This window comes from Nestor notabilis, unplaced genomic scaffold (assembly GCF_000696875.1).
Source record: "Nestor notabilis isolate BGI_N333 unplaced genomic scaffold, ASM69687v1 scaffold14877, whole genome shotgun sequence".
Classification (NCBI taxonomy): Eukaryota; Metazoa; Chordata; class Aves; order Psittaciformes; family Psittacidae; genus Nestor; species Nestor notabilis.
The window spans coordinates 66,944-76,480 of NW_009936179.1; the positions used below are offsets into that span (position 1 = coordinate 66,944).

The following is a 9,537-nucleotide window of genomic DNA, read 5'->3' on the forward strand; positions in this document are numbered from 1 at the left end:
AGTCCCACATATGGAGGATATAAGAGAAGGGTGGATGACAGAATGAAGCATTAATCTGGTAAGATTGGAAAGAGCCTATGTGAAGGGGATGAGAAGTTGGGCTAAAACATGAATTTATTTTTATTTTTATTTTTTTTTACTTTATTTTGGTTTAGTTTCAATTAACGTGTTTGGACACCTGGCTAAGCTGAATGTGCATTAATGGAAACAATAGCATCCTTGTGAACACTTGTGGCAGTATTTGCATGGTCCATGTTTTATGTTCTTGCTGCATCTTTTTTCGTTTTTTTTTCTTTTTCAATTTTATTCCTTTTTTCTGTTTGTTTTCTGCTATGTTTTCTTTTGCATTTTAGCTAAACTAAGACTTGCCATGCATGATGCCAGCGCTAGCACTCACAGCAGAGCCCTAGTCGATAAGAAGCTGCAAATCAGTATCCGAAAAGCCCGGAGCCTCCAGGATCGCATGCAGCACCAACAGCCATCGCAGCCGCTGCCGCCGCCAACCTGCCACCCACCACAGGGCGGCACCATGGCCCAGTCTACAAGGTAGTCCAAGTATATCACCTAGACCCAGATCTGAGCTGCATCTATGAGCAGCGCAGCCTGGAAAGAAATAGCAAACTACATATATATTACCCTGGATAGTCCAAATCCTAGTGTTACTCCCTATTCCTTTCTTCTTTAGGTTAAATCCTATTATAAGATGGTCAGCTAATCCCCCCCTCCCTATTTTTTTTTTCCCTATAGTCTTTATAGAGTAGTTTAATGTGCATGTGTTCAAAACGTGATCCACGACAGAACTGTAGCAGTTGGTGCCTGGCAGCATTGATGTTTTGCGCACCAAGGGAAAGAATATAATAGACAATAACCTGGCCAAAAAGGGGTTGTGTGTTAGGATGACATATGCAATTGTTTATAATTAGGAGCAGTTTCAGGACTCAATAAAGAGTGTGCTACAGTAAAAATCTTGCTATAATTGCTTTTATGTTGGGATCTGCAACCAGTGTGGTTTAGTGCTCTGTAGTTTGAAGTGACAAGTACACTGATCTTTTCTTTCTAGTCTACTTCTCTAGTGGTGCACTGGTACAACTCTTGGATCCAGATCCTGATCCTGTCACCTTGACTACTCTCCCTGATGCCGTATCATTCTTCATTTTCTCTCTGTGCTTCCCAGCATCCTATAGCCTGGCTTAGCAGCCTCTTCAGTGTCTCTTCACGATTCTTTCTTCCATACTAACTTTAACTACAGCATAATTAACTCTCTGCTATAACTGATCCTTTCTTCCTACCCTCTTTAGCATGCAGCTTAATCCTTTCTTCCCATGCCATTCCCTCCTAGCACTAGATCATCCCTATCCAATTTCTAGGCTGTTTCTTGAACTGTTACTTTTCTTCCCTCTACCCTTTCTTAACATGTTGTATTATTAGAAACTTAGATGATATTTCAGATGAGAATCCCTTTTCTTTTCCCTTTTTTAGAATGACACATACAGCTATATAGTAAAGCACAGTTAATTTGCACACCTATCAGGCTATAGTTCATAATGTTCTTTTCCTGCAGTAGCTGAATTATATGTAATGAGGACTGATCTTTTTGTCAATCAGGGGTCCATTATATCCTCTTTTACAGGCGAAATGCAGAGCCCCAGATATGCATTTTGGCAGATTCTAAGAAAATGAAAGAAAGGAACTTTCTCTTCATTTTGTTAATGCTGAACTTGCTCACTGCTGCTCTGTGAAAAGAACAATACTTTTGCAAAAACTTGTATCCAACCAAATGTTAATATTGCAGCCAATAAAAAGAACCTATTCACAGTGAGAGTTCTATACTCTTGCTTTGATATAAGTAACATTGTAGATATTGCTTACAGGAAAGGTCATTTTGCTACACGTATCAACCAGGTCTTCATATGATAGCTTTCATTCTGTGCATCTCAAGGAGGAAACAAAGCAGTGATGTTACAGTTTCCTTAAGTTCTCTGTTGGAGATGTTTGTAGCCTGTCATTTTCTTACCAGCACATGGACTTGGTACCTCATTGTCTATCTGCAAATTAAAATGCTAACTAAATGCAGAAGAATGCCAAGGCCATGTTTGACCCAAGGATATAGTTGTCTTGCACTGGTACATAAAAGAATACAAATGGTTTTTTAGAAGTATACTCAGAATACAGATTCTTACAAAATAATAGTTACATACTTAGCTTGAACTTTATTTTACGTTTTGGATAAATACCTCAAAGATGATATGAAATAAATTCAACCTGTTCCTTCCATTTGTCATATCATTCTTCATGAAGTTACCTGGAGAGAGAGAGAGAGAGGACCTTATGGAAATAGTCTGTTCATGTTCAGATCATGAACGTGTCCAGTGTATTTTTAAAAATATCTAAGATGTGAATGTTGAAAACAGTTGTTTTATTTTATATAAATGTTATTTTTACTATTCATACAATTATACCTACCCAGATGCTCATACTGCTGGTTAAAGTGCCTAGGGTGCTGTACAAGGATATATAGAGCCTAACTGTAGCAAAATACTCTTAAAAATATGAAATGGATTAGTAGATCAGTTATAGTAGGAAAATAAGGGTTAGAAGCCAGGGCCTAACATGTATGTATCTACTAAATTAATGCAAAGTCTTCATGAGAATACAGTTAGCAAAGTGTGTTGAGGCAAATGTCACCTAGTACACATTCTTTACCCTAGGAATAAACGTAAGCAATGACTACTGCTAATCATTTACCCTTCTGTGTGTTTTAGTGAACAGACTGGCCCGCTCCAAGTACTGCTGAGCCAGGAGGTACCACTGGAACCCAACAAAGAAGTGGAATTTGGGTCCAGTTCTTTCTTCCACCCACCTGCTTCCTGCCATGAATTGCACTCATCATTATATCCAGAGTCTTCCTCCTTGCCCCCTTGTGAAAGCAATCCATCCAACAGGATCTCTCCAAACTTCCAGTCTGCTTCTGCTGATTTTCATGACCAAGTTCCCTCTTTTCCCTATAGGCAAGGGTTGGCAGAGAGGTCTGCAAGAACTGAGAATGATGCCCACGGTAGTGTGGAATTTGCTGACACCACAGCCACAGGGCCAAAAGACTATAGGGAATGCTGCAGAAGCAGCAAGTTAGAAGAGGTTCATGACATAATGCCTATTCTCACACCTCAGTACAAATCCAAGACTAACACAGTAAACTCTGGGTCTTTGCCTACACTGTTTCCCTGTCCACATCCACCACAACCAGCATCTCCTGAAAAGGACAGCCAGCAAAGCCCCTGTTCCAAACTTGCAAGCTCTCCAGTGCAGCCCAGCATTTATCATTCAGGGGCCTACCATGCAATGACCCCTACAATTTCATCCCCTACACAACAGTGCTCCTTGGATCCTTTGCAGAAAACAAATAAGTACTCCAGAGCAAACAGCCATGAGGTTTTATTACCCTCACAGGATGAATATGGCACAGGAGAAGGTTGTAAATCTGAGGCTTTTAGTACAAAGGGACATGTTCGCTCCTTGGCAGAGCAGTTTCAGAAAATGCATGCAGTCTCCCAGAGAAAAGGTACTAATGAAAAAGGCTGGATTGCTGCAGTGTGTCAGGATGAGAAGTCTCCAAAGTTGCCACAAAAATCTTTCATCAGCCCTTCATCCTCTGGTCACAGACAGCTAATCCATCAAAACCAAGAAAACAAAAACCAGTCTTCTGAAAAGTTACACTCAACTGTGGATATTAGGGATGTGGTAGTTTCTTTGGAGGGTTTTAGTGCCCAACATGTTGCTTCTAAGAGTATTTGTTCTCACAGTGAAGAGCTATGTAGAAGAGGTGGACAGACTATAGCAGACCCTGCACCCTACCTGGAAAGGCACTGTCATGATGGAGGAATGAAGCAGGTGGATGATGGAGCTACTAGTAGCATGGTTGCCTCTATGCCTGTGGACCGTTGGGTGAATAATGTTACTAGGTGTTACAGTTCTCAGAAGGCTAATAAGAATACTGAATGGCTTCCTGTACCTGGGAGGAATCCACCCCTTTCTGATCAGAGAGCAGTTGGAGATGACTTGAGCAGGATCCCAGTACATCTGCATCCACAGTGGAATCAAGACACAGAACAGGAACTCTCAGAACTGGAATCTCTCTATCAGACTAGTCTGCAGGCATCTCAGGCCACTAGGCCTTTCTTGGGAAGACAGGACAGTGCTAGGTATCCATTTGACCAATCAGGTAAGAATGATGCAGCTGTTTTTCTTGGTTGACCTGCCTATCTACTCCCAATGTAGGTGAAGGAAGATATGTTTTCCAGTTGATACAGTTAAATGGGTATGAATTTGTGCACAGATGCAGAAAGATTCAGGCTGTGGACTCTGCAAACATTCTAATGATAGAAGTAGAGAAGCAGTGTGATAGCAGTGCCTGCGGAGGCTGCAGAGTAGCTGTTGATCATGGCAAACAGAGAGCAACATCTGTCAAGAGTGACATAGAAATAATTGTTCCTGTTTTCAAGCAGGCAACTAGCTGCTTAGGTCAAGCTGATGAATTTTGCTGTTTTAAAGTCCTACATCACGTCTGGAATTTATTAAATGATTTCTGTGTCTGAAGCTAATGTTCCCCACATTTGTGAATTTGAATTGATTGTATTTGAGAACTTAATCTGGACATGATTGAGGGAAATAACTTTTAAAAGTGTTTCCATATTTATGAGAGTTGAGCTTATGTTTTGCTAAGAACTACCTGCTTTAAGTTCTGGAAAATGACTTGTGAAAGCAGCACTGAGGGTACACAACCTGCACTAAGTTCCTTGCGACATTGTGAATTAGTTCGTGCCAAAAGAAAATGAACAGATTCTGTTGCTGTTGGTGTTCCTGGAGACATTCAGTTGGAGTCAGATGGTAACAGTCCAGTTCCACTTAAGCTGATCTAATCTCCTGCCTGAGATAAGGCAACTTTGATTCTCTGCTTAGCACAAATGAACCAAATTTCCTTATAATCCATGTCATAGCTTTAGAGCTACAAATCTTCTACTTTAAATACAAAGCAGCCTGAAAGTTCATGGGTACTAAAGTGAAAGAGATATATATATACACATATATGTGTGTGTGACCTATATTGCAATACATGCACAAGACAGGTTTTCCCCTGCTTTGCACCCATAGAAGTGGAGCCTCCATCATTCCTGACAATATCAAGCCTGGCTGTGACTACAGCAAATACTGCTGTAAACTCTTGAACAGGTTTTTGTTCAACAGCTCAAGTTCTCTTTCTAACTCTCTTGTCTTGTAGTCCACTGACAGACCAGTTGCCACATCTGAAGGTGGCCATTTCCCATTTGTTGTCCTTTAGTTTTCTTTCAGAATTAGGCAAGATCTGACCTCACAACCTTACAAATACTCTCTTGCATGGGCTTGAATCAGGTCTTATGTGTTCGTACTTAACTTACTGATTTTGGAAGCTCTTTCTGGAAATCTTAACAGGATAAAGCCCAGTTACTTTAGTGTTACCTAGAGCTTCAGACTTCTGTCATTATATGTCCCGTTTCTTATACTGACACTTTTCTTGCCTATTTTCTCACTACATATATGAGGGATACGAGATACAAATACTCTTCTAAAGTGAAGTTTGTGTTTGAGATCTTTACTTCTAGTTTGCTGTCACTTTTAGATGTTTCTTTCTAAGTTCTGCAGATTCTCTATAAAGCAAAAAGTGAACTAGTGCATCTACTGCAATGAACTGGATAAAAATCGCCTGAGTGGGTCTAGACAGCTCTTTCTCACTTCTAGCTTGTATTACCTATTCATTTGCAAATACTGTTTAAGCTTTTGGCCCCATATCAACTGGTTTTGTCAGACCTTTGCATTCAGAATAATGGTGAAAATGCCTCTGTTTCATTACTGGAGCTTTACAAGAGAGATTAAAGCAAAGTCCTGACCCTCCAAATGCACCACCTCAGTGCAGAAAATGTGTTGTTACCTGCACATCTGCTTTCTTCCTTTATAGAAAGATTCCCTGTGAGGGAATTAATTAGGCCATTAATCTGCCTGTCTAGTCTATGAGAAATTTTAGGATTATGAAATGTAGGTTGGGATTGCACTGAAGTAAAGGAATGTCACTTGTGTAGCAATCCTAGTTAAAAGTATCAATTTTAACTGTTTAAGCAGCACAGCAAATGGCTGACAAACTAGGGTGGGAACCAGATGATGAATGTGTGGGGAACAAAGCTGATGAGTCTTGTTTATCCCAACTAACTTTAGATAACTTACTCCCAGTAGCTGATTTTCTGTCCCTCTAGGCCCTCTAAACTATTCTGTTTCTGTATCAAACAAGTGCTGGTGTGCAGTTAAGTCATTTAACTCTTAAATAGGTCAATTAACTGCTCCCCAGAAGCCTGCAAAAGGGCAAGTAAAGCAGATGTAAGTTTCCTGATAGACTATCTGCCCTTGAAATGTTGGGAGTTAGCTTATGTATTACTGTTCAGAGGATCTCTACTTCTCGTTCTGTGTGCATAGTCTGTATTTGCTGGAGTCAGACCTAAGGCTGTCAGAAATGTGCTGTAACATGCAATCAAGTGTTGAATTTAACCGTAGCATTTTCCTTCCCAGTCTCTGCGAACCTGAATGTGAGGAAGCTGCATGCTACCACTGGCATGGGTCTCTCGAAAACCCCAACAGCAGAGATCGAGCGCAGTCTGTCTGGATCCGCTGTCTCTTCTGTCTCCAAGGTGATATGTTGTTACTTAGAATGTGCTAGAGGGGGGAAGGGCTTGTCCTTCACAAGTGAAAAAGTTTACAATGGGAAAACTGGAATGTATTATGAAAAAGGTACTGGGGTCATTGATGCTAATGTTAGAGACAATTTTAAGTGCAGTGTAGCTCAGGATTAATTAGGTAAAAATGAGTGACTCATGCTACATGCAGCTTGCATGCAGTCACATTACCCAGGTTCTGACTTTGAGGAACAAATCCCTGAAAACTTAAAGAAACTTTAAATAACTGGCAGTTAACACATCAGTGTTTGGTATTTTCAAGGGGAAATTACATTTCCTATAGTAGTTCTATACTCGTTAAAGGGAGCTTAAATAGTCTTGCTTTTATCAAAGAGAGGAAAAGAAGGAATAAACATTTCCCTTGCTCACATATGAGTAACAAGCCTCCAGCACTCATCAAATAATCCTAGATTTTTTTTTTTTTTTTTTTGGTTATGAGAAGACTGTAGTATTTATTGCTCTTTACAACTTCCTGAAAGGAGGTTATAGTGAGGTGGTGGTAGGTCTCTTCTGCCAGGTAAAAAGCAATAGGACAAGAGGTAGCAGCCTTCAGCTGCACCAGGGGAGGTTTAGACTGGATAGCAGGAAAAATATCTTCACGGAGAGGGGTGTCCCTAGAAGTGTTCAGCAATGGTGTACATCAGGCCCCCAGTGACATGGTTTAGTGGTGGACTTGGCAGTCCTGGGGTAATGGTTGGACTTGATGATTTTAAAGGTCTTTCCCAACCTAGTTGATTCTATGATTCTGTCATAGGATGGCTGTCAGGGGCAGCCATGATTGCCTCTACAGGGGCAGTGATGCCTGTAGCAACAGCAAGGGACTTAGGTAGATTGAATCCAGTTTTTGTTCTGACTTCAGATATTTATGAAGTGAATGAATCTCACTTAGACAAATCAATCAGTGTGTGTTTACTAAAGAAAGAGACTGTAAGGAATAGTATTTTTAATCACTAGAACCAAACAGACGCATTTGCTTTAAGTTTTCAAGGTAGTACCTGAATGAAGGATTTCAAAAAAGGGGAGGTCCTGGAGTTTCATTGAAGTATAGTCTGTTAGATTTCTATTGATCTCTTCCCTATAATTATTACACAAAACTGACATTATGGAGAGCCTTTTCTGAAATGTGTGCTATTGTCTGCAGGTCACATATACCCGAGAACATAGCAGGGAACCAGAAGAGGAGGAAATGTACAGTGCAGAGAATTTCCGTCGCATCGCTCGCAGTCTCAGTGGGACAGTCATCTCAAACAGAGAAGAGACCTTAGTCTCTTCTCATAGTTTTGTAAGTAGAATGATGTTCAGCTTTCCAAAGAGCCATCATCTGTGTGTAGGGTTGCTGTTTTCTCTGTCTGCATTTAGAAGGTAACAAACAAGACAGCAGACAACTGAATAATAAGCCATTATTATTCAGAAGATGAAAGCTTCTCTTTGTGAATTTTTCTTCCCTTTTTGGAAGAAGAATGAGCTTTTATTTAAGTAGCAAAGCCATCTACTTCAGGAGTCCTTGCAGAGTAGTACCTGCTGCAGCTGGTAAGCATGTGAGCTAGTATTACTTGCCAGTATGCAAAGACATCCAGTGTAAACTTTTTTCAGCTAAGTAACAGTGTTTTCAAGAAAACTTGTAATACATCTAAAATTTTAAAAAGATACCGCTAGCCGTGTGAAAGTTTTTGCTCTCTTGTGGGTATATTCAGCAAACAGCATTTTTAGAGAGTAAAAGCAAACGAAAGGGGGGACTTGGTATGTAATGTGCAGTCAGTTACAGGAATTAACTAAAACCAGGGAGATTGGTTTTTTGGGGTTTTTTTGGGTTTTTTTTCTTTTATCTCTGTTAAGTAGCAAGTTAAAATTGCCAGTGAGGAAAAGAGTAACAGATTATTGTTGGTGTTTAGCAGCATAGTCAAATAAAATGTGAAGATTTAGCTTGGATTGAATTTTTTTGTGAACTGTGCTTAAGTTTTGATTTCAAATCAACTGTATAGGAAGCGTCAAGAGTCTCAGTTGCAAAATCTGTTATTTAGACTGGTTGGTCTGATTCTGTCTTTCTGCTGTGTACCATAAGCTGGGAATATGTTAACTTCAGAATGTTCGTGCCTCAGCATGCTTTAGTTGACAGTTTGAATGCATACCTGGGAGTGCTGGCAAAAGCATTTAAAAACCTCTAGCTGTCCAAGACACACACACACACACACACACACACACACACAGAGAGTTTGTGGACCAAACCTCCATGAGTGGTTTGTATTTGGTTTGACTTTTTCTTCTTGGTATATTCCCAGTGAAATGATTCTCCTAAATAGCCCACCACTGCAGTAAGAACCTTACTGGATTGATGCAGTTCTTATTTATATTTCTTTTCACGTACAGATGCATGTTTCTGGTCCAGTGACTCATCCGTTTCCTTGGATCAACACCATCTTTGCTTGTTTCAACCCAACTCTGTGCTTACTCATCATTTTATGTTCTTTTCTTCTCCTTTTCTCATTTTATAAAAGGAATCACCAAGTACAAGGAAATTGCCAGTGGACACCAGCCACCGTTCTTCCAGCTCCACTTCCCTTCCTTTCCCCCATGATCCTCCTGTGTTTCCCTTTGATCCCCAGCACAACCCAAACCACATGCAGCACCTACCCCGTGATGTACTGATGCCCAGCATGGTGGGCAAGGCACGTAAAGCGTCAGGTAATCACAGGACTTTTAATCAGAAATATTGCTGAAATACAACTCTTCAGATCTTGTTTTTCATAATGATGTTTCACCACCTGCCTGAATTCCTCCAGCA

At 40.3% G+C, this 9,537-nt stretch overlaps 1 protein-coding gene across 1 annotated transcript in view; it reads left to right on the plus strand.

The window, feature by feature from the left end:
- Positions 1-9,537, plus strand: part of USP54 (ubiquitin specific peptidase 54) — a 52,309-nt gene that overhangs the window by 41,511 nt on the left and 1,261 nt on the right. Inside the window, exons 17-21 of the mRNA XM_010018210.1 lie at positions 354-546; positions 2,763-4,219; positions 6,592-6,710; positions 7,897-8,037; positions 9,251-9,437. Coding sequence (XP_010016512.1) covers positions 354-546; positions 2,763-4,219; positions 6,592-6,710; positions 7,897-8,037; positions 9,251-9,437 — 2,097 coding nt within the window. The remainder of the gene's footprint in view (positions 1-353; positions 547-2,762; positions 4,220-6,591; positions 6,711-7,896; positions 8,038-9,250; positions 9,438-9,537) is intronic.